This window comes from Pelobates fuscus, chromosome 13 (assembly GCF_036172605.1).
Source record: "Pelobates fuscus isolate aPelFus1 chromosome 13, aPelFus1.pri, whole genome shotgun sequence".
In the NCBI taxonomy this organism is placed as follows: Eukaryota; Metazoa; Chordata; class Amphibia; order Anura; family Pelobatidae; genus Pelobates; species Pelobates fuscus.
Window position 1 is genome coordinate 43123781 of NC_086329.1, and position 25743 is coordinate 43149523.

The following is a 25743-nucleotide window of genomic DNA, read 5'->3' on the forward strand; positions in this document are numbered from 1 at the left end:
TCCCGGATCGGAGAGCGGAGTCTCGGGGGGAATCATGCCGAAACTCAAACACAAAGCTGGGGAGGGAAAGAAAGGGAAGAGGTAATAACAACCGTGTGACTGCCACTATAACCACTGCACCAAACCAATACCACTGCACCTACCCACCTACTATAACCACTGCACCAATACCACCTACCTACTATAACCAATGCACCAATACCACTGCACCTACCCACCTACTATAACCACTGCACCAATACCACTGCACCTACCCACCTACTATAACCACTGCACCAATATCACCTACCTACCCACCTACTATAACCACTGCACCAATACACCTACCTACCCACCTACTATAACCACTGCACCAATACCACCCACCTACTATAACCACTGCACCGATACCACCCACCTACTATAACCACTGCACCAATACCACCTACCTACCCACCTACTATAACCACTGCACCAATACCACCCACCTACCCACCTACTATAACCATTGCACCAATACCACCCACCTACCCACCTACTATAACCACTGCACCAATACCACCCACCTACTATAACCACTGCACCAATACCACCTACCCACCCACCTACTATAACCACTGCACCAATACCACCGACCTACTATAACCACTGCACCAAACTACCCACCTACTATAACCACTGCACCAATATCACCTTCCTACCCACCTACTATAACCACTGCACCAATACCACCCACCTACCCACCTACTATAACCACTGCACCAATACCACCCACCTACCCACCTACTATAACCACTGCACCAATACCACCCACCTACCCACCTACTATAACCACTGCACCAATACCACCTACCTACCCACCTACTATAACCACTGCACCAATACCACCCACCTACCCACCTACTATAACCATTGCACCAATACCACCCACCTACCCACCTACTATAACCACTGCACCAATACCACCCACCTACTATAACCACTGCACCAATACCACCTACCTACCCACCTACTATAACCACTGCACCAATACCACCGACCTACTATAACCACTGCACCAAACTACCCACCTACTATAACCACTGCACCAATATCACCTACCTACCCACCTACTATAACCACTGCACCAATACCACCCACCTACCCACCTACTATAACCACTGCACCAATACCACCCACCTACCCACCTACTATAACCACTGCACCAATACCACCTACCTACCCACCTACTATAACCACTGCACCAATACCACCCACCTACCCACCTACTATAACCACAGCACCAATACAACCCACCTACTATAACCATTGCACCAATACCACCCACCTACCCACCTACTATAACCACTGCACCAATACCACCCACCTACTATAACCACTGCACCAATACCACCTACCTACCCACCTACTATAACCACTGCACCAATACCACCCACCTACCCACCTACTATAACCACTGCACCAATACCACCTACCTACCCACCTACTATAACCACTGCACCAATACCACCCACCTACCCACCTACTATAACCACTGCACCAATACCACCTACCTACCCACCTACTATAACCACTGCACCAATACCACCCACCTACCCACCTACTGTCTGTAACCACTGCACCAATACCACATACCTACCCACCTACTATAACCACTGCACCAATACCACCTACCTACCCACCTACAATAACCACTGCACCAATACCACCTACCTACCTACCTACTATACACTCAGTGCTGTACCCATATCACTACCCTACCTACCTATTACACATCTACCTCCATACTGCACCAATACCACCTACCAACCTACTATACACTCAGTGCTGTACCGATATTACTGCCTTACCTACCTATTACACATTTACCTCCATCCTGCACTAATACTGCCTACCTACTGTACACTCAGGCTCAGTGCTGTACCCATATCACTGCCTTACCTCCATACTGCACCAATACCTACCTACTATACACCCAGTGCTGTACCCATATCACTGCCCTACCTACCTGTTACACATTTACCTCCATACTGCACCAATACCACTTACCTACTATATACTCAGTGCTGTACCCATATTACTGCCCTACCTACCTGTTACACATCTACCTCCATACTGCACCAATACCACCTACCAACCTACTATACACTCAGTGCTGTACCGATATTACTGCCTTACCTACCTATTACACATTTACCTCCATACTGCACTAATACTGCCTACCTACTGTACACTCAGGCTCAGTGCTGTACCCATATCACTGCCTTACCTCCATACTGCACCAATACCTACCTACTATACACCCAGTGCTGTACCCATATCACTGCCCTACCTACCTGTTACACATTTACCTCCATACTGCACCAATACCACTTACCTACTATATACTCAGTGCTGTACCCATATTACTGCCCTACCTACCTGTTACACATTTACCTCCATACTGCACCAATACCTACCTACTATACACCCAGTGCTGTACCCATATCACTGCCCTACCTACCTGTTACACATTTACCTCCATACTGCACCAATACCACTTACCTACTATATACTCAGTGCTGTACCCATATTACTGCCCTACCTACCTGTTACACATTTACCTCCATACATACCACCTACTTACCCCATACTAATTGCACCCATATTACTCACACGTTCCACATTTACCTCCATTTACCTGTTTACTAATAGCTCCCATTTTACTGCTATACTCTTGTTCAATATAAACTTCTTTCGTTATCTGTCCATCTATTTATGTTACAGTAAAATAATAAAATATATCATATCAAATTGCATTCAGCTGTATGTAAATCTCTAAATTGAGAGGTTGGAAAATTGAATGTAGTTTTTCTGGTAAGTATAGTCAGTCCCTGCAGGATTTTGAATGTAAGCCCTACCTTTTCAAAGAAAAGGCAGTGTTTACATTGCTCCCTAAGGACACTACCAGTGGCAGTCACTCAGATGGCCACTAGAAGTGCTTCCTGGGGCAGTGCTTCAAACTGTGCAGCTTTGGCATTTAGTGTCTCATGCTGAACATTACCCATATTGATTCACAGTGATTCACTGCATCTCTATGAGGAAATGCTGACGGATGCAGCATAATAATTTGCCGCACATGCACAATAGCCTCCCTTTGGACCCCTAAAGCACTTGCTGACATACTTTATGTGTGAAGAGAGTGTCCACTTTTTTTTTTTAAATTATACAAAATGCAAATTTCAGTAGAAATTGGTACATTAATAAATTAACCTTGTTACACACCCCTTTCAGACAGACCTCAGATCCTGTTACTTCCTGATTTGGTTAGCTCAGTGGAACTAAACTTAAGAGGCAGAAACTGCACAGAGCACCTGCTTTGCAAACACTTCTCATTGAGCTGAATTGGGAAGTCTGTGGTTGGACAGCCACAGAAAGTCTGGGCCGGGTTAGATATCTGCAGCTATTGCAAGCTGTTTTTACATATATTTCAAAGGAAAAATGCATAATTAAATGCATGCATGTTTTCGTATGGGGTATATCTACTAAATAGTGATTTTTGTTATTTTTTTTGAGCAAAAAAAAAGTTTTCATGATTTCCTGTAACTACTGATATGGATAAACTTATCTTCCTTCTTCTGGTAAATGTGAAACATAAACTGCAATCTTAAAGGAAAACTATAGGGTCAGGAATACAAATGTGTATTTCTGACCCTATTGTGTTAAAAACACATGTAGGGTCCCTGCCCCCTCTTGCCCTCCTTAACCCCTTAAGGACCAAATTTCTGGAATAAAAGGGAATTATGACATGTCACACATGTCATGTGTCCTTAAGGGGTTAAATAAGTAAAAGCCTCACCTTATTTCCAATGCCGAAGTGGTCTGCTGGTGCTAGCTGTGCCCCCAATCCGCCTCCTTGGCTGAGATAATCAGAATTGATGATCTCAGCCAATCAGGAAATACCACCCTAGCCATTCGGCATTTCCTCATAGTGATGCATTGAATCATTGCATCTCTATGGGGAGCGTTCAGTGTCTCCACGCAGAACAGAATCATTGCATCTCTATGGGGAGCGTTCAGTGTCTCCACGCAGAACAGAATCATTGCATCTCTATGGGGAGCCTTCAGTGTCTCCACGCAGAACAGAATCATTGCATCTCTATGGGGAGCCTTCAGTGTCTCCACGTAGAACAGAATCATTGCATCTCTATGGGGAGCCTTCAGTGTCTCCACGCAGAGCAGAATTAATGCATCTCTATGAGGAAAGTTCAATGTCTCCATGCAGAGGGTGGAGACACTGAATGTCACTGCTGCACACTGTGCAGCACTGCCCCAGGAAGCACCTCTAGTAGCCATCTGAGGAGTGGCCAGTGGATGTATCCCTAGGCTGTAATGTAAACACTGCACTTTCTCTAAAAAAAAACGTGTTTACTGCAAAAAGCCTAATGGGAATTATTCTACTCACCAGGACAATTTCAATAAGCTGTAGTTGTTCTGTGGTGACTATAGTGTCCCTTTAAAGTTGCCTGGGATAAAATGGATGAGCTGGAACTTTACCCTCCCTATTTAATCTTCCAATACCAAGCTCAGGGCTAAAAAAGACTCTAGTGAAAACCAGAAAGTGCTTCTTCTTTAAACTATTTAAGATATCCAGAATACAATTAAGAATTATCTTCATGATAAAGAAAGAAGAAGCGTGTGAAAACCGAAAATGAAGGGGTCGTGGTAGAAAGAGCCAAAGCAAATGCTTCGCTATGGGAGGCACGTCTGAAGGTCACAGAAGCCTCCCGCATGGAGTATCGCGAAGCTGCCCAAACTCTTGCACTGACCAATGAAAATCTGATGCAGAGGCGATACCAGGTGGAAAAAGACATGGTGGACGTTGTCGGATTTATGAAAAAGCAAGAAAAGGAGAAAGATGAAATGGTATTGTAATCCTGTTTTATCTTTCAGCGTGTTCTCTACTATTTAAAGCTCTTTTTCTTTTGAGATATAAAAATAAAAACGAGTCCATAGATTTGGTAGATATATCATTTGGAAACAACACCAGTTGGCTATATGGTCTTTCTGTCTTCCACCTCATGGCTGCCTTATTATCCATTCTATCATTTAATTTTCTCTCTTCTTGTATTTCAAACTAACGTGGTGCCTATCCAGTTCCAGTTTATCTGTATTTCTCATAAGTACCTTGTTGTGTTTAACAATCTTCCAGCCTTTGGTTTGTCTGCATTGACATGAGTGCCTTATGTATACCAACCTGCCCGTTTTTTGGTTTATAAATATATAAGGCTCATAAAATTAAGCTATTACCGAGTCCAAAATGTACCTGTTCTTGGCATCCATATATATCTTACTATAGATGCCTGGCATGAGGCTTCTCCTCAATTATAACAGCATAAATGGAACCGTTAGAAGGCCTTATTTGGAACATCAAAAATAGAGCTTCAATCTCGAGGTTGAGTAAAAAGTATGTCATTATTCAATCTTAGAAAACTAGCAAATCATTGGAGGCAAGAAGAAGTCTTCTGCATTTGTGCTTCTTGGTCACTTTGGCAAAGGCTTTTTGGGTTTTGATTTATCTGTATTTGGTTTGATTGTGTTGTTTTGTTATACCTGCCAGCCACTTCCATGGTTTATTCATATCTGGTATTTGTTCTTTAATGGGTTCTTGTGAGGAATGGTGCCATGTTGCCTAGTTTGGTCAACCAGGTCATGGTTATCTGTATTTGGCACAAGCCCAATTGTGTACAGCTTTCTACTAGTCTCTCGGTATATCTATAGCTTTTTACCCTAATATCAATATTTAGCATTTTGTATAGCTTTCTATTAGTTATGTTTCTTTAATTAGTTCCATATCTTTATTGTTTCTGGGTTTTTTTCTGTAAAGATTGAAGAATTAAAGCATGATATCCTAAAACAGAAGAAAATCTTTGAGGAAGAGCAGAATAAATTAGTAAGTACATCAACCCACATTTTGTAGTTTGATAAATGTATCTAAATATTAACAGAACACAACAAGCATTCTGTAGTGGTTATTGTCCAAAGAGTGCCTTGGCACCTTACCAGGGTAGGTAGTCAAACCATTTGTGAACATTTTGACAACTTACCTGGGGTCCGCTTGGTGCCAGTTACCTCCTACTGGGCAGCTGGAAGCTCCCTGCTCTGAGCTAGCTTATTGGCCCTCAGTTGGAACCTCCAGCTCCACAGGAGACTGAGGCCAGTAGACCCCAGGTAAGTTGCCAAACTGTTTGTAAACTACTTACCATGAAACTCTGGGAGATCGACAGAGCACTCCTTGTACCATAACTTCTAAACGAGATTGTAGTGGTTATGGTGCTTGGATTGTTCCTTTAAGGGCTGCTATATATGATTATACTTTTCATACCCAACTTTATTTTTGTGGAAATAGTGAAATATGTGGTAATGAAAACATTTTCAACATCTAGGCAGTTTGTTATAGATGAAAATGTATAGCTCGATACTGATTTGTGTACACAGGAATCTGAATCTATAGCTATTATACACCCAATGCTTGTAAATGGGAGTGAAAACCTGTAGCTTGATACGGAGCATGTGTCCACAATTATTAGAGTCTGTAACTTATCCAGAATATGTGTATACAGGTTTCAGAATCTGTTGCTTTAAATAGAATATGTATACATTGGCATTAATCTATACCTTTATACAGAATTGTGTGCACCTTGGTATTATTATATAGAATGTGTACACACTGGAAACAGAATCTATCATTTTATAAAGAATGTTTGCACACGGATATCAGAATCTATAGGTTTATATAGAATGTTCCTACTAGTATAATAATACATAGCTTCTTAAAGAGTGTGTGCACATAGGTATATGAATACCTGCTTTATGCAGAGCATGTGCACACAAGTACCAGTATCTTTATAGCCAGGTTGGTTAAATCAGCATGTGTACACATGTATAAAACAAGGATTAAAATCACCATCTTTGTAAGCGACTTGTGTATGTTTCCTACCAGTCCTTTGCTAAATGTTTATTTTATTGTTTTTAACATTATTTTTTATAGGTTGAAGTAATCTCTGCTCTAGAAAACAAATATATCCAGAAAGAGAAGGAAATGCGTGCATTTATGTCTGAGGTCAAAATGGCTAAAGAATTTAGGATGCAGAAAGCTGAGCTGGAAAAAGAATTAGAAGAGGTTAGTATTCTGTTTATATAAATTGTACTGACTTGGACATGTATAATGAGTGAGCCTGACCCATATAACAAACAACTTGAGTGACCCCTTCCTGTATAGTGACTGTTTTGGCTGACTGACCCAGCCTGTATATTCACTGTATTCTGTGTCTGGTCCAGCCTGTATATTCACTGTATTCTGTGTCTGGGCCATCCTGTATATTCACTGTATTCTGTGTCTCGGCCAGTCTGTATATTCTGTATTCTGTGTCTGGGTGAGTCTGTATATTCACTGTTTTCGGTGTCAGGGAACGTCTGTATATTCACTGTATTCGGTGTCTGGGTAAGTCTGTATATTCACTGTATTCTGTGTCTGGGCACGTCTGTATATTCACTGTATTCTGTGTCTGGGCCATCCTGTATATTCACTGTATTCTGTGTCTGGGTGAGTCTGTATATTCACTGTATTCTGTGTCTGGGCCATCCTGTATATTCACTGTATTCTGTGTCTCAGCCAGTCTGTAAATTCACTGTATTCTGTGTCTGGGTCATCCTGTATATTCACTGTATTCTGTGTCTTGGCCAGTCTGTATATTCACTGTATTCTGTGCCTGGGTGAGTCTGTATATTCACTGTATTCTGTGTCTGGGCCATCCTGTATATTCACTGTATTCTGTGTCTGGGCCAGTCTGTATATTCACTGTATTCTGTGTCTCGGCCAGTCTGTATATTCTGTATTCTGTGTCTGGGTCATCCTGTATATTCACTGTATTCTGTGTCTTGGCCAGTCTGTATATTCACTGTATTCTGTGTCTGGGCCATCCTGTATATTCACTGTATTCTGTGTCTCGGAGAGTCTGTATATTCACTATATTCTGTGTCTGGGTCATCCTGAATATTCACTGTATTCTGTGTCTTGGCCAGTCTGCGTATTCACTGTATTCTGTTTCTCGGCCAGTGTGTATATTCACTGTATTCTGTGTCTCGGCCAGTCTGTATATTCTTTATTCTGTGTCTGGGTCATCCTGTATATTCACTGTATTCTGTGTCTTGGCCAGTCTGTATATTCACTGTATTCTGTGTCTGGGCCATCCTGTATATTCACTGTATTCTGTGTCTTGGCCAGTCTGTATATTCACTGTATTCTGTGTCTTGGCCAGTCTGCGTATTCACTGTATTCTGTGTCTTGGCCAGTCTGCGTATTCACTGTATTCTGTTTCTTGGCCAGTGTGTATATTCACTGTATTCTGTGTCTCGGCCAGTCTGTATATTCTTTATTCTGTGTCTGGGTCATCCTGTATATTCACTGTATTCTGTGTCTTGGCCAGTCTGTATATTCACTGTATTCTGTGTCTGGGCCATCCTGTATATTCACTGTATTCTGTGTCTCGGAGAGTCTGTATATTCACTATATTCTGTGTCTGGGTCATCCTGAATATTCACTGTATTCTGTGTCTTGGCCAGTCTGTATATTCACTGTATTCTGTGTCTGGCCCAGCCTGTAGATTCACTGTATTCTGTGTCTTGGCCAGTCTGTATATTCACTGTATTCTGTGTCTGGGTCAGTCTGTATATTCACTGTATTCTGTGTCTGGGCCATCCTGTATATTCACTGTATTCTGTGTCTTGGCCAGTCTGTATATTCACTGTATTCTGTGTCTTGGCCAGTCTGCGTATTCACTGTATTCTGTGTCTTGGCCAGTCTGCGTATTCACTGTATTCTGTTTCTCGGCCAGTGTGTATATTCACTGTATTCTGTGTCTTGGCCAGTCTGCGTATTCACTGTATTCTGTGTCTTGGCCAGTCTGCGTATTCACTGTATTCTGTTTCTCGGCCAGTGTGTATATTCACTGTATTCTGTGTCTTGGCCAGTCTGCGTATTCACTGTATTGTTTGTCTGTCGCCATGCTGCATAGTCAATGTATTCTGACTGTGGCTCAGCCTGTATTGTGAATGTATTCTGACTTTATTCCCTGACTAGCCCAACCTATATAGTAACTTTATTGAATGACTGATGCAGTCTACATATTGACTTTATTACCCAACTGTCTCAGCCTGTAATGGGTATACGGTTTCACATATCATCGACTTGTTTAGTGACTGTAATGGATGTGTGACTCTCATCTTATATAGTGATTATGGCTGATCCCAGCTTGCAGACCAGGATTAACCTATCTCGATTTCCTATAGGTTAAGGAAAATCTGAGAACGCAAAGTAAGGCTCACGAAGTCACTCTGAGCATCATGGAGAAACGCTTTATTCAAGACAAGGTAAATGATTGATCTGGATCACTGGTTCTGTTGTCACTGAGCAAGTGCAAAAAGATGGTTTATCTCACTGATTCCTGGGGAATTTTCTTATCTGTGTGTATTTTTGAAATAAAACATATCCAAATGCATTCAGGTACGGCAAATATCACCAGGCAACAGGACAATCTCCTTAATGTGTGTGTCTTGCAGAAACATGCCTGTGTCAGATCATGATTTAAAGGTAACTGGATTCATCAGCATCCTGAGGGATTATTGCTTATTGGTCCAGAAGATTTACCAGGTGTGAGCAAATGGACACTTCAATCATCATGCCCGCTATAGTGTGTTGTATTGCTTATGCTAGGAGCATAAGGCTATAGCTTCAGTCTAGATTTTTGTCAAACCATTTTCAGTTTGACAAAATCCATAGGAATCCCCAGTTCAACCACACATCTTGCATTATTAGCCTGGAAAGTCACACTTCCTTATTTCCTATCCAAGTGCTTGTAGGGAGTAGCTTGGGGTACAGGCATACCTCCCAAGTGTCTATATTTAGGAGGGACAGTCCCTATTTTGGGCTCAAGTTCCTCTGTCCCTCTTTTCTGTCCTAATGTTCCTCTTTTCTAGGAGCTCCGTATTGTTGGTGTGTCTGAGTGTATAACGGAGCTTCACTGCAGTAAAACCCACATTAACATGTCTTTAAACTACAAATGTGTTTAGAACTTAAGGCCAAGGAGTAGTGCAGTGGTAAGGGCACGGTCTTGGACCCTGCAGCCTGTGGATTCGGATCCCGACGTGGTTGCTAAAAAAAAAAAAAGGAATCAGTCTGTGCAAATAAAACAATAGATATTTTTGAATGAATTGTTAAAAAAAATTGTTATTAGTAAGTCACCTAAAATATCTCTCCATAGAGCCCCGCTCCTGGCCACAACCCTGGTCACACCCCAAACGCCGCTCCATTGTGGTCTCTCTACGATGCCATACGCTGCCAGTGTACGTCTATTCGTGGTCGTACCCGAATGACACATCACCACATGCCTCTTAGGCATCCGCTGATGACGTTGCGCATGATGCAAATTCAGTGTTCCACCATCCTCGCATTTTCTGGTGCTCTTTTATTATGTGGCACAACAGTAATTATGCATCCACTATTTAAATCCCAGGTTTAAGTATCGCAATCTCCCTGTTGTGGTTCTTGTTTAGCCCGACAGCGTGTTTGTGATATTTCTGACTCTCTGGCCGAGATTCACATCTCTTTAACCCCTTAAGGACACATGACATGTGTGACATGTCATGATTCCCTTTTGTTCCAGAAGTTTGGTTCTTAAGGGGTTAAAAGTCTCTATGATATATGATATTCATAGCCAACAAGCATGCCATCCCCTCATTCCAACCCTGGAGAAAGGCCTATAGTCCCTGTTACATGACATCAATCTCATTTGGATTAAATTTTGGGTAGCCTTGTTCAATCTATGCTGTGTCTTGTACTTGCTTCTTGTGAATGTATGCAACTGGGTTCCAGGTTATATAGGTTAACCAGGTTATAATATTAATAATGAGAATAATGAATAATACTTCTGTATGTACTGCTATTGTATGTCCTAAGCAAAGCATTCAGAATATGCTATTATGATAATTGGCAGTTTACCCTGCCTAAAGCATTGTTGTTAACATAGAAACCTAGAAAACTGTCGCGTGGAAGCAATTTGAAGGTCTTTTTTTTAGCAAAAAACAAACTCCGTTGTTTCTCTTTTGGATTCTTTCCAATTATCGATAGTTTTATTCCATAATAGATGTTCACATAGATGGCAAATTTGGTAACCATTAGTAAATACTCCTGTAGATTTAAGCTCCAAATTTAGTTACTGTATACATGCTAGGAACCAAATTATTCAGCTATCTGGCATTCAATCTAGTTTAAGTAATTGTGAGAAATCTGAATTTCTCTTCCAGCATCGTATGAAGATGGAAGAAGAGAAACGGATAGTGGTGTTGGCTGAAAGTGCTCACAGCGAGGCCATCAAGTAAGTAAACCTGTAGTAACAGAGGGTGGATTCTCTGCCACTCTCAATCCTATATCTCAATCCTCATTCAGCTGCCAGCAAAAGAGACATAGAGGATGTGCTATAATAAAACATGGTGTAGGTTTTAATTTAGTTCTTTATTGCCGTAAATGGGCCCTCTAAGCACTATGGTGGAATGAGGCTATGCATGCTGTCCTGCTTGCGACAGATTGGACAACAAAATATGGTTTTCGTTGGAACTTGGAGGTCGCACCCCACAGCCATATGGATAATAGAGACTTTACACTTACTAATTACCAGTTTCAATTCTGGCCAAACTGGATGATGATGATTGGCTTAGAGCACTGTGGCAATGTCATTCAGTTAAATTCGGCTTTCTTTCTACCAGAGGCATTTGAATGGTGTATAAGTACCTCTCGCCGGATTATGTACAGGCCATTTTAGTAAAGGGTGGTTGCTGTCTTCATTAAGGCCTTTCATCATTGTCTCCCATAGTTGTTTCCCTCATTATAAGGATTCAAACCCTTTTTTAACAGTTTGACTTCTTACCTGGGGTCCTCTGGGCGCCGCTCTCTCCTCAACTGATGCCAAAGAGTCAGAAATTCCGGCATTAGTAGTTGAGGTGGGAAGCAGTGTCTTAGACCCCAGCTAAGAAGTCAAACAGTTCAAAAATGGTTTGACTCCTAAGATGGAGGATATGGGGTATGCCTGCTACCATAAACACTACAGTAAGTTGTAGTGGTCATGATGCTTGGCGCATTCGTTTAAGACCCTGCTCCATTGACCTACCAACAGGCAGCTGGGTGAGTCTGGAAGAAATGTCTTCAAGGAAAATGTTCATCTAAAGAAGGAATATTCATTTCTCCTGAATGAGGTAGAGGAGTTAAAGAAAACCAAAGAAATTCTACAGAACGAGATAGCTCAACTTCTGCTGGACAAGGTACTAACCAGATCTTCTTGTTTACAGTGATAGGATTGCAGTACAAATCTGTCACCAATGCAGGTATGAAGAACCAATCATAATCATGGATGGAAATTACATTTGGAATTTAATTTTAATGCTGATCTAATTTTCATAAGTTATGATGACCATCAATTGAATTTGCTGTTAGCACATAAACTATTTCAATTTTACATGTGCATATGCCAGTCGGGAAATGGCAATGGTGGGGGAAGGGTAATCTTTAGGAAGCTGCAAACCATATTATTATATCATATTATTATATATATATAAAAACTAGGCTCACAATATCCACTCGTCATTGACGAGTGGAAATTCCACACTAGTAAGTTATATTCCTGCTGGTAGTGTAGTACTTAAAATTTTATCGGGTGGGGGGTGGCAGGAGTGTGTGTGCATGCATGTATATTAATTTAAATGTGTGGAAAAGCATGATTAAGGAGGAAATACCGATCATATTCTCCTAAATTGTTGTTGGTGCCCACAGTGTCCGTTTAACTCTCCACAAGCAGGGGCGGACTGAGAACCCTCAGGGCCCCCGGGCAAAATAAATCAAGGGCCCCCTTACAGGCCCCACCCATACTCCGCAGCAAGCGCCACCCATGTCCCGCCTCCATGCACCGCCTCCAGCCACACCCTACACAATCTTTAGACACAAGGAACAAAAGTGCAATAATCCCTTCGAGGCCCCAGTGGAGACTACAATTGAGGGCTAATGGGCCATGGAGGGGGGTCTGTCTAGCAGAGGCTATCTCGGTGTCCTTTAGAGAGTGTTAGAAAGAATTTCCTCCAGGTCCCATTAGAGACTACAATGGAGTCTAATGGGGCCTGGAGGGGGGTCTCTCCAACACTCTGGTTCCTATTCACAATATAGCAACACAACATAGCTTGCTGATACCTAGGCCAAGTTAGCTCCTCTTACCTTAATTACTGTTGCTGGCTGGCAGTCTGTGGGCTTGCTGGAAGGCTGTGGGCTTACTGGCTGCGGCTGGCAGGCTGTGGGCTTGCTGGCAGGCTGTGGTCTTGCTGGCTACTGCCGGCAGTCTGTGGGCTTGCTGGCTACTGCCGGCAGGCTGTGGGCTTGCTGGCTGTTGGCTTGCTGGCTGCGGCTGGCAGGCTGTTGGCTTGCTGGCTGCGGCTGGCAGGCTGTTGGCTTGCTGGCTGCGGCTGGCAGGCTGTTGGCTTGCTGGCTGCGGCTGGCAGGCTGTTGGCTTGCTGGCTGCGGCTGGAAGGCTGTTGGCTTGCTGGCTGCGGTTGGCAGGCTGCAGGCTTGCTGGCTGTAAGCCTAACTGGTGGCCTGTGGGCTGGCTGGCCGGCCTGTGGGCTGGCTGGCTTGCTGGCTACTGGGGCACTTGTAGATTATTTAAAGAAATAATCCATGCACAATAACCACTACTGCTCTGTGTAGTCGTTATGGTGCCAGGAGGGCCAGACCCCCCTTTCAGAGTAAGTAGTCAAACCGTTTAAGAACAGTTTGACAACTTACCTGGGGTCTGCTGAGATATGAGGCTGTAGTAGGGTATAGGAGCAGTGGTGCAATGTGTAAGGGGTGCAGTGTGTGTGAAAGGTTCAGTGTGTGTGAGGGGGTGTAGTGTGTGAATGTGTAGGGTGTGTGGGGCAATGTGTGTATGAGGGGGCTGTGTATGTGTGTGGCAATGTTAGTATGGGGGGCTGTGTGTGTATGGGTGGGCAGTGTATGTGTGTGTGTGTGGCAATGTGTGTAAATGTGTATGGGTGTATGGTGGGCAGTGTGTGAATGTGTATGGTGTGTGGGGGGGCAGTGTGTTTATGGGGCTAGAGTTCACTCTCACCACTGCGACCACCAGGAATCCCTGGTGGTCACAGTGTTGAGAGTGAACTCTAGCCCGTAGCTCCAGGGCTAGAGTTTACTCTCGCAAGAGCCGTAACGTTGCCGTGGTAACCGCGGCAACGATCTGTGCTCGTGCAAGAAGGACCCAGAGGAGCTGCAGGCTGCCCCGGGTCCTCTCTTCCTCCCTCCCCTGACAGCTGCCCGCACGGTGCCTGCGGACAGGGGAGGGGGCAATTGCCCTCCTCTTACTCCCCCCCTCCCCCTCTTCTTACTCCCCCCTCACTCTCTTCTTACTCCCACCTCTTCTTACTCCTCCCTCTTCTTACTCCCCTCCCCCCTCTTCTTACCCCCCTCCCCCCTCTTCTTACCCCCTCCCTCTCTTCTTACTCCCCTTCTCTCTCTTCTTACCCCCTCCCTCTCTTCTCCTAACCCCCCTCTCTCTTCTTACGCCCCTCCCTCTCTCTTCCTACCCCCCCTCCCTCTCTCTTCTTACCCCCCTCCCTCTCTCTTCTTACCCCCTTCCCTCTCTCTTCTTACCCCCCTCCCTCTCTCTTCTTACCCCCCTCCCTCTCTCTTCTTACCCCCCTCCCTCTCTCTTCTTACCCCCCTCCCTCTTTCTTCTTACCCCCTCCCTCTTTCTTCTTACCCACCCCCTCCCTCTTTCTTCTTACCCCCCTCCCCTCCCTCTCTGTTCATTTCCCCCCCCCTGTTCATTTCCCCCCCTCCCTCTCTGTTCATCCCCCTCCCTGTTATTCCCCCCCTCCCTGTTATTCCCCCCCCTCTGTTCATCCCCCCTCTGTTCATTCCCCCCCCTCTGTTCATCCCCCCATCCCCCCCTCTCTGTTCATCCCCCCCCTCTCTGTTCATCCCCCCCTCTCTGTTCATCCCCCTCCCTCTCTGTTCATTCCCCTCCCTCTCTGTTCATGCCCCCCCACCCCCACCCCCTCCCTCCCTCTCTGTTCATGCCCCCCCACCCCCACCCCCACCCCCTCCCTCTCTGTTCTTACCCACCCCCTCCTCTGTAGCGTGGCCGAGCTGCTGTCCGGTCTGGTGCCCGGCCGGAGTGATACGAAGGTGCACACTGAGTGTGCACCTTCCTGTCAGTCCGGCCGGGTACAGGAAACAGAAACTCCTGTTCCACGCGGAACAGGAGTTTCTGTTTCCTGTACCCGGTCGGACTGACAGGAAGGTGCACACTGAGCACCTTCCTATCACTCCGGCCGGGCACCGCGGACCGGCGAGCGCTACAGAGGAGGGGAGGTGAGAAGCTGCAGCCGCCTGAGCGCTCTTAAGAGAGCGCTCAGACGGCTGCAGTATTTAAAGGGGCGGGCGGGCCCCCTGATGGCGGGCCCCCCTCCCGGCCGGGCCCTCGGACCATGTCCGAAGTGCCCGACCGGTCAGTCCGCCCCGTCCACAAGAGAGGTATGGACAAACCAATTCAAGGGCTACTCCAGTGATGTCAAGTGGTCATAGTGTTTGGAGTCTATATGTGTAGCATTTCAGTTTGAAACACTTCACATATAGAGAAAATGCACATTACAGCACAGGACGAGAATTTCAGGCTGGCTTATGTTAAATCTTGGGCGCCTTTCATCAGCACGCTGGCGACAGACAACCAATGGCAGGAATGAGTCACAGGAGGAGCACAGGTAAGTATGTACTTTATTTGTATTTCTTTTTTGTTGCATTACTGCAACAAAAAACAATGTTAAAATAATTTTTTGGTTGGAGTAACCCTGTAATAAAAATAAAAAAGCAACAAAACACACTTGCTATGTAAGAGAAATAGAAAATAATTAAGGAATGTGTGCCAAAAGATCTATCAACAATAGATTAAGCATTTTTAGTAGATATAAAATTGGGACAATACTTAGATGTATTGTCCTAACTAATGAGTACTATACCAAAATAATCCTGATCTTGACAAGGGGTTAGACATGTCCATTTTTGTAGATCCAAAAGCACATAACAAGAAGTATATACATTGAAGTTGGGTAAATTGTCTTAACAATTTCATCCAATTCCTGCCCATTACATCTCTTGGACAGGAAACCAATGAAATGCTAATTAAGAAAAAGGCCTTGCAATCAGCCAGGAAGAAAACTGAGATACGTGACTTGCAGCAGAATATCATGAGACTGGAGGCTGACCTACAGAAGACGAGTCTGGAGTTGGATGGTCAGATTCAGAGGAAAGAGTGTGACATCGAAGTAGAAGCAAGGAATGCAGAGAGGTTTCAGAAGATGCTAGACATGCAGGAACGGGAGATCAACCGCATAAAGAAGCTTAGTGCAAATATCCTGAGGGAACGGTCAGATGTGGAACATTTCTTCTTGGAGGCCCTGACCCAGGTCAAGCAAGAGATCATAGCCAGTAGAAGTCATTATCGCAGAGAGGCCCAGGCAGTTTACCAGCGCAAGATGAAAGATGCTGCTTCGGGGAAAGACTTGTATCCGAAGATTAGAACCTTTCACAACAAGGAGCACAGCACAAACGATGTATACCAAGATCTCCAGGATGCAGAGAAATGGTATGTTTTAGTTACCACTCATTGTTCATTATTGCCTCACATCTTATAATTTTAGAGAAAGTCAAAATAGAGCTGTAACCAGGGCCGTCTTCAATATTGATTGGACCCTGGGCAAAGCATTTGCTTGGGCCCCCTGGACCCTGTACACCCTCCCCAGGCGTGCAATCACGTTATCACCCTTAAGACAGTGGCAACCTAAAGTAGAGAGGTGCAATAATATTTTTTTGGGCCTCCCTATTGCAAGGATGTTTAAAAGGTAGATCCCCATCTGTCGTACAACTCCAGCAATACCTTGACAGCTGGGGCTCTACCATTTACCCATGTTTGCAGGTTTGTATTTAACACTAAGCAGTTTTTGTATGTTTCAATGTAAACAGGTTTTTGTATGGAATATGTTTGTATGTGGTGTTGGCGTTTGAATGTAAGCATGAATTTATGTCTAGTGTTGGTTTTTGAATGCAGGGGTGTGTATACATATAATGTTGGTGTTTAACACAGACGTGTATTTGTATGTAGTGCTGAAGCTTGAATGCAGGGGTGTATTTGTGTGTAGTGTTAGCGTGTGAATGTTGAGATGTATGCACATATACACACACAAACACACAAGTAGATATACACACACTGACACATAGATACACAACCTGACACAAATTCAGATACACAGACACACATACTAATAACATAACATACAGATATAGCGAAACACACAAATACAACATATAGATACACACTGACACACATACAGACACACCGATACACATCCTGACATACACAAAGATTCAAACACTGACACATGCAGTTACACAGACTCACATACACACCTGACACACTGGCAGATACACAAATACACACACGGACTTCATACAGATACACACACAATGACAACATATAGATACACACACAGATATACAGACACACACACTGACAGGCACACTGACAGACACACTGACAGACACACTGACAGACACACTGACAGACACACTGACAGACACACTGACAGACACACTGACACATACACTGACACATACACTGACAGACATACTGACAGACATACTGACAGACATACTGACAGACATACTGACACACACACTGACACACACACTGACAGACACACTGACACATACACTGACAGACACACTGGCAGACACACTGGCAGACATACTGACAGGCATACTGACAGGCATACTGACACACACTGACTGACATACACACTGACACACACACACACACACTGACAGACACACTGACACACACACTGACACACACACTGACACACACACTGACAGACACACTGACACACACACACTGACAGGCATACTGACAGACACACTGGCAGACATACTGACACATATACTGACAGACACACTGACAGGCATACTGACACACACACTGGCAGACATACTGACACACACACTGACAGGCACACTGACAGACACACTGACAGACACACTGACAGACACACTGACAGACACACTGACAGACACACTGACAGACACACTGACAGGCATACTGACAGACATACTGACACACATACTGACAGACACACTGACACATACACTGACACACACACTGACAGGCATACTGACAGACATACTGACACACATACTGACAGACACACTGACAGACACACTGACACATACACTGACAGGCATACTGACACAGACACACTGACAGGCATACTGACACATACACTGACACACACACGGACACACACACTGACACACACACTGACACACACACTGACACACACACTGACACACACACGGACACACACACGGACACATACACTGACAGACACACTGACACACACACTGACACACACACACAAAATTTACACTAGAAAACCCACCCCCCAGTTTTCTACCTTAGAGGGTGGCTGAAGCTGCTGGGAGTTGGGGTCTGGCTAGCTCGGCCCAGACCCCCTCTGCTCTGCCTCTTCCTCCTCCCGCGCGGCTCCTCTCTTTATGGGAGGAAGTGATGCGCAGCCGTCACTTCCTCCCAGCCGGCTGCCGAAAAGCAAGAGGGCCCGGTCACGCTCTTAAAGCGCCAGAGCGCACGACCGGGCCCCTGCTGACAGAAGCCCACCGGGTGGCCCTTAGTGCATGGGCCACCCGGTGGGCCTCCTTAGTGTGTGGCTGCACTGGCGGGTGAGAGAAATGCTTGAGGCAAGCGGGGCCCACGGTGCAGCTGCTTTGGGCCCCCAGGAGTAACTGGGCCCGGGGCAGCTGCCCCGTTTGCCCCGCGGTAAAGACGGCCCTGGCTGTAACTCAAAGTAATTCAACCCATTTACATTTAGCAAATGTACATTTAATAAAACCTAATTTATTTGAAAATTAAGAATTAACTTTGGGTGTTTTGTTTTCAAGCAATAATGATCAAGTTTGGATTTATATTATAGTTAGTGACCATAAAATGCGTAATATATGGTCACCTGGTGACGATTATAAATTTAAAAAAAAAAGCAGACTCCAAATATAGTAAACATAGGTAGTTTTATTAACATGTATATAAAGTATGAGCTTATTTAAAGGATCACTATAGGGTCAGGAACACAAACATGTATAGTGCAAAAACCACCATTTAGATGGCTTACCCCCCCTAAGCCCCCTTTCCCCAATAGGGAAAGCATTGCATTGGCTAAAATCGGCATGGGGGCGGGGCCAAATGCAGTTTTTGCCAATCGGGACCCCCTCATAGAGATGCATTGAATCAATGCATCTCTATTAAGGGAAATTCAGCGTCTCCATGCAGAGTGTGGGGATGCTGAACGGCAGGCTGCTTACGGTGCAGCCCTGAGCCAGGAAGCCCCTCCAGTGGCTCGTGCAGGTGTCCCTAGGGGCAATGTAAAAACTGCCTTTTCTCTGAAAAGGCAGTGTTTACATGAAAATGCCCGAATTGAGCTAATATACTCACCAGAACAACCACATTAAGCTGTAGTTGTTCTGGTGACTATAGTGTCCCTTTAAGTTTATTGTAAATATTACTATAACTGTAAACAATGCCTTCTTCAGGTTGGAGCTCAGTGTTTTAGGAAGTGTGTTTAATGTTCATATAGTTTGTGGGTTATAATCCTACTTGTATTATAAAATAATTTTACGTGCCAAATTAGGGCCGCTGGTACATGTTTTATGAGCATTCTTCTCATCTCAGGAACCATCTACAAGCCGGGAAAGTTGACATTAAGGATTTGACCTGGGAAGAGAAAGAGAGAGTTCTCCGACTGCTGTTTGCGAAGATGAATAACTTACAATCCAGGTGACACAATTTTCTGTATACCCAAATAAATAACGCTTCATTAACGTACAATGTTAGAAACTGGAGAAAGTGGCATTCAGCAGAACAGAGATGATAAACATTCAGGGCCGTCTTTAGCGCGGGGCAAACGGGGTAGCTGCCCCAGGCCCAGTTGCTCCTGGGGGGCCCCAGAGCAGCTGCCCCGTGGGCCCCGCGATTTCAGCAGCCTCCATGTCCCGGCGGTGCAGCCGCACCGGCCAGCCAACTAAGGAGGCAACCCGGGTGGCCCATGCACTAAGGGCCCCTTCCTGTACCGGCTGGGAGGAAGTGAGTACCGTGTGTCACTTCCTCCCACCGGAGATAATAGCCGTGTGGGAGGAAGGAAGGCAGGGAGAAGGGGAGTTCTTCAAGATAACTCCCAACTGCCTCAGCCTGCCACTGGACCCCAGGGAAGCCACCCTCCATAAAAATGTAAGAACCTGGAGGGTGGCTAAATGTGTGTGTGTTAGTATGTGTGTGTGTCAGTATGTCTGTTTGTGTGTGTGTGTGTATGTCAGTATGACAGACATACTGACCTACACACACACAGACTGACATACATACACAGACATACTGACACACACACACACACACACTGACATACACACATACTGACATAGACACACACAGACATGCTGACATACACACACAGACATACTGACATACACACATACACACACACAGACATACACACACACAGACATACTAACACACACAGACATACTGTGTGTGTGTGTATGTCAGTATGTCTCAGTGTGTATGTCAGTATGTCTGTGTATGTCAATACGCCTGTCAGTGTGTCTGTGAGTGTATCAGTATGTCTGAATGTGTGTCAATATGTTTGCCAGTATATATTTTTGTGTCAGTATGTATCTGCGAATGTTTTAATATGTCTGTCTGTGTGTGTATGTGTCAGTATGTCTGTCAGTGTGATTGCGGGTTGGGCGTAATGGGGAGGTGAGGTGCAGTGACAGGGCCCAGGGGGCCCAAGAAAATGCTTTGCCCAGGGTCCTTTTCATATTATAGACAGCCCTGTAAACATTATACCACATGTTTCCTTGGGTGAAGTCATAACATTAAATAATAATGGGTGATCACTTAAAGGACCACTATAGTGCAAGGAAAACAAACTCGTTTTCTTGGCACTATAGTGTTAATAGGTCCCTTCCCCCCCTCATGGCCCCCCTCACACCGGGCTCTAGGGGGAGGAAGGGGTTAAAGGCTTACCTTTCTCCAGCGCCGTGCTCCCTTGGCGCTGGGGACTCTCCTCCCTCTTCTGCCAAATGCGCAGGAGCCGCGCGCGCATTCAGTCAGTCCATATGAAAGCATTCTCAATACTTTCCTATGGACGCTGACGTCTTCTCACTGTTAAAATCACAATGAGAAGCGCGGAAGCGCCTCTAGCGGCTGTCAATGAGACAGCCATTAGAGGCTGGATTAACCCATATGTAAACTATGTTTACAGCAGGCAGGGTTAACCCTAGATGGACCTGGCACCCAGACCACTTCATTGAGCTGAAGTCGTCTGGGTGCCTATAGTGGTCCTTTAACATTAATTAGCATAGTTACCACGATTACTTTCGCTGAGGTCTCCCGAGTAAGTGCAAGTGAAAGGCCAGTTTTTATTATAGGAGATCCACCTTCATAAATAATTATGCAATTATGAAATGAGATCCCAGCGGACAGCGGTTATCCTAGGTCAGGTGTCCTCAAACTCTGGCCCCCCAGATGTTGCTGAACTACAACTCCCATCTATGTAATTCAAAGAATCATGGAAGTTGTAGTTCAGCAACATCTGGAGGGCCACAGTTTGAGGACCCCTTTCCTAGGTGATGCACGTGAGAAATGTGGGAAGAGGGCAACTCATGATGCTGAGAGGGAATCCCTGTATGAAATCCACGTTTTTCTTGTGGACGTGGGAGGAAGGCACTTTTGACACTGGGTTGAGATCCTTGTGTGATCATGCAAAGTGATCTTGTGAATGTAAGGTCAGATACTGGACAATTTGCAAGCAGCATTACCACCAAAGGACGCTGAAAACATTTCTGAGTAACTCGGGCTGTCTTATTACAGGAAGAAGAGTCCAACGTTGGCCCTGAAGCTGAACACAACTGAAAGAGAAGAGCGGCCCAGGTGAGACAGATACAGGTTGTGTTATGTGAAATGAGGTACTGTGAGAACGGATATCATGTAAGTCATCTCCAGGTCATTATTAGGAGATGTTATTACATAAAGTGATCAACTCACGACTTTGATTAAATGATAGTAATGGATTGAATGGACAATGAATATCTATAACTCGTCTTACGACCATTACGGTAAGTCTTGCCTTTTAATGGATTTACCTTCCATTCTTAGTGTCCAGATATAGAAATCTGCTATTGGCCTTCCTTATAATATCTCCCCAGCATTTCTTATTCTGTTACTTCTTGTTTCGGTCCCTAATTTTATTCCTCTCTTTCTCTTCTTGTTACTCCACTTACTTCCCTATTTACTTCTTAAAGCGGCACTGTCATGCCGAACTTACCTTTCTCCTATGGTTTCCTCTTTTCTTCCTTTCTCAGAATCCGTTCTTATTTTCTTAGTAGGGACTACTTTGGCTTACTGTATATACTCGAGTATAAGCCGACCCGCATGTAAGCCGAGGCCCCTAATTTTACCGCAAAAAACTGGGAAAAACTTATTGACTCGAGTATAAGACTAGGGTGGGAAATGCAGCAGCTACTGGTAAATTTCTAAATAAAATTAAATCCTAAAAAAATTATATTAATTGAATATTTATTTACAGTGTGTGTATATAATGAATGCAGTGTGTGTGTGTATGAGTGCAGTGTGTGTGTGTGTATGAGTGCAGTGTGTGTGTATGAGTGCAGTGTGTGTGTATGAGTGCAGTGTGTGTGATGCAAAGTGTGATGCAGAGCCTTGGTGGGGGGTGGGCATTTTTATTATTATTTTTTAATTATTATAATTTTAGTATGAATTTTTTTGTTTTAATAATATTTTTTAGTATTATTTTTTTATTTTATTATTTTTTTTTAAATATTATTTTATTATTATTTATATTTATTTTCGTCCCCCCTCCCTGCTTGATACATGGCAGGGAGGGGGGCTCTCACTCCCTGGTGGTCCAGTGGCATTGGCAGTTCAGTGGAGGGGGGCTGGCAGGAAGTGTTTACTTACCTCTCCTGCAGCTCCTGTCAGCTCCCTTCTCCTCCGTGCCGGTCCGGTCAGCTCACAGTGTAAGTCCCAGTGTAAGTCTCACGGCCGCGCTATGACCCCGCGGCTCTCGCGAGACTTACACTGTGAGCTGACAGGGGAGCTGACCGGACCGGCACGTAGGAGGAGGGAGCTGACAGGAGCTGCAGGAGAGGTAAGTAAACGCTTACTGCCAGCCCCCCTCCTACACAGCCCCTTGTCTGTATTATCGCAATGTAAATTGCCATAATACAGACATTGACTCGAGTATAAGTCGAGTTGGGGTTTTTCAGCACAAAAAATGTGCCGAAAAACTCGACTTATACTCGAATATATACGGTATGTATTTTTGCTACGCTTGACCTTCTTTGACCAAAGGAGGAGTTTAAGTCCACTCCATTTCCTGTGTCAGAGAAAGTGCTCCCCCTTCTCCTTGACACAGGAAATTAAGTAGACTGAAACTCCTTCTTTGGTCAAAGAAGGTCAAGCGTAGCAAAAATACATAAGCCAAAGTTGTCCCTACTAAGAAAATAAGAACGGATTCTGAGAGAGGAAGAAAAGAGGAAACAATAGAAGAAAGGTAAGTACAGCATGACAGTGCTGCTTTAAAATGTCCACCCTCTACCCCTAATTATATTCTACTCTTACTTCCCTTGTCGGTATCTTATAATACCCCTCATGATAATCTCCTCTCAGCACGGAAGAATAATTTTACAATATTTACAATTAATTACTTTGCCTGACTTTTGTATGTAAAGCTTTACTATTAGATCATGTTCTTATTACTGGTATTAACATAGCGCCAACAAGTTAACTTCTATTGCTCTTTCTTCTGATTTCTGCATTATGCGTTCTCAAATAATGTATTTCACCAACATTAATTTACAATGCCATTTCAGGGAACCTGGTAAAATTGAGGGTTCCGGCTCGGTTTTCCTTACCCAGAAGGACACAGAACCAATGTTTCCTGCTTTGCTGCTGCCGGATATTCAGCTGGGAGCATCCCAGATTAGGGCCTGACAGTAAAAACATGGCGGAAGATTGGACCCCTTGCTTTAAAGCCTTATTTGCAAAAGCCCTGTGTGAAGTTTCCATCCAACATGTTTATCACAGAATAACTTAAATTATCTTAATTATTAAAAGAGAAATCAATGGTTCTTAATAAAGAAAAACTTTCATCAATTAGTATTTGGCACTTTCTTGAAGGCTGGCTGTACAGATAGGTTTTAGTTTACTTTTCTTAAATGTCTTTGTCCCTAAAATGACTGGGTAAAAGGGCAAGCTCAGGGCAGGGGACTGAATTAAAGACCAGGCTGGTAAATCAGTGTAAGATCTACCTTTTAAGTGGAAAATTTGTATACCTAGAAGCATATTGTAGGCCTTTAATCTAGACTGGATTTGAGGGAAATGATCAGATTCCACCTTAGGGAAATATTTATATAATCCTAATATAAAGTGTATCTGTCAAATCATCTTCTGTACACTTAAATATATTTTTTAATCAAAGAAATAATTAGGTAATGTATGAATTAAACTATACATACATGTTTTACTACACCTAAGCAAGGTCCAGACTGGGCATTAGGTAATCTTCATATGTGACTTTACTGGCAAGTGTATTGAGAAATAAAATGAGGGATCCAGTGAAATCTATTACTTTGGTTACTAATCTATATATATATATCTATATTTTCCAGCAAAATGTAAAAATCTAGCACCAGACACGTATTGGATGGGAGCCACAGACCGGTCACTTTACATATCATATCCCCATGAAGTGTTTGTTAAGCAATTTGGACGTGTAAAGTGTTGGAAAGTTTAAAGGGACACTTTGGATACCATAATCACTTTATCTAATTGAAGTGATTTTGGTGCCAACCTCTTGTTCATTGTTGAACTTTTTCCCCCCCATCGGTTTGACACTGATTAAGAGTGCCTGGGTCCCTAATACTGGCTCCCATTGCTAGTATGATTTGGTTTGGCAAATGTAGCTACTGTCCAGTGGAGAAGCAGAGGCACGAGAATATATTTAGTGAATAACCAATTAAAATCACTTTGAAACTAAACAGAGGGACAGCACCTGGAGACTCAAAGCACCCTAAGCAGTGCATTAAGGTGACGTTGGTCTGGTGCCTCGAGTTTCCTTTTAACCTTCAAGAGATTAAAGGTCTGGTTAATCAAGCAAGAGATTAAATGGTCTGCATCAGTACAGATAGACTAGCGAAGTTGCAGTGTTCTTTCTTCCCACGAGAGGTCACCTTTAGGCGAGTGTAGAACTTGATCTCCTAAAGAGAGAAAACAAAAAGTAGATTTCGAAGTCAGTTTTGGTTACAAAATGAAAAGTTAATCTGTAAAAAGTACTAAATGGCATCTGAAAAAAAAGTCTCTCAATTAGATGAAATACATCTGCTATCACTATAAATCCTCTGGTTTTAATTTTCTATCCTGATTGTCATCATTCCCACTACATGTTTATCATTGACGTTTGAGCCACCACAGATTATGTAGGTATGTGACCACAAAGGAATGGCTGAAGTAATTGAATGGGAGGCAATGATAGGCACCCAGGGACACAATAAGG

At 43.9% G+C, this 25743-nt stretch overlaps 1 protein-coding gene across 1 annotated transcript; it reads left to right on the top strand.

Annotated features, from left to right (window-relative positions):
- On the top strand, positions 1-24318 carry BBOF1 (basal body orientation factor 1). Its single transcript, XM_063438939.1, has 11 exons — positions 1-81; positions 4644-4884; positions 5846-5911; positions 7010-7141; positions 9310-9390; positions 11323-11393; positions 12189-12333; positions 16213-16694; positions 19845-19949; positions 22041-22100; positions 24062-24318. Exons 1-11 carry the CDS (start codon positions 35-37, stop codon positions 24180-24182), a joined length of 1551 nt encoding a protein of 516 aa, XP_063295009.1. The 5' UTR covers positions 1-34; the 3' UTR covers positions 24183-24318.
- Positions 24319-25743: the final 1425 nt, after the last annotated feature.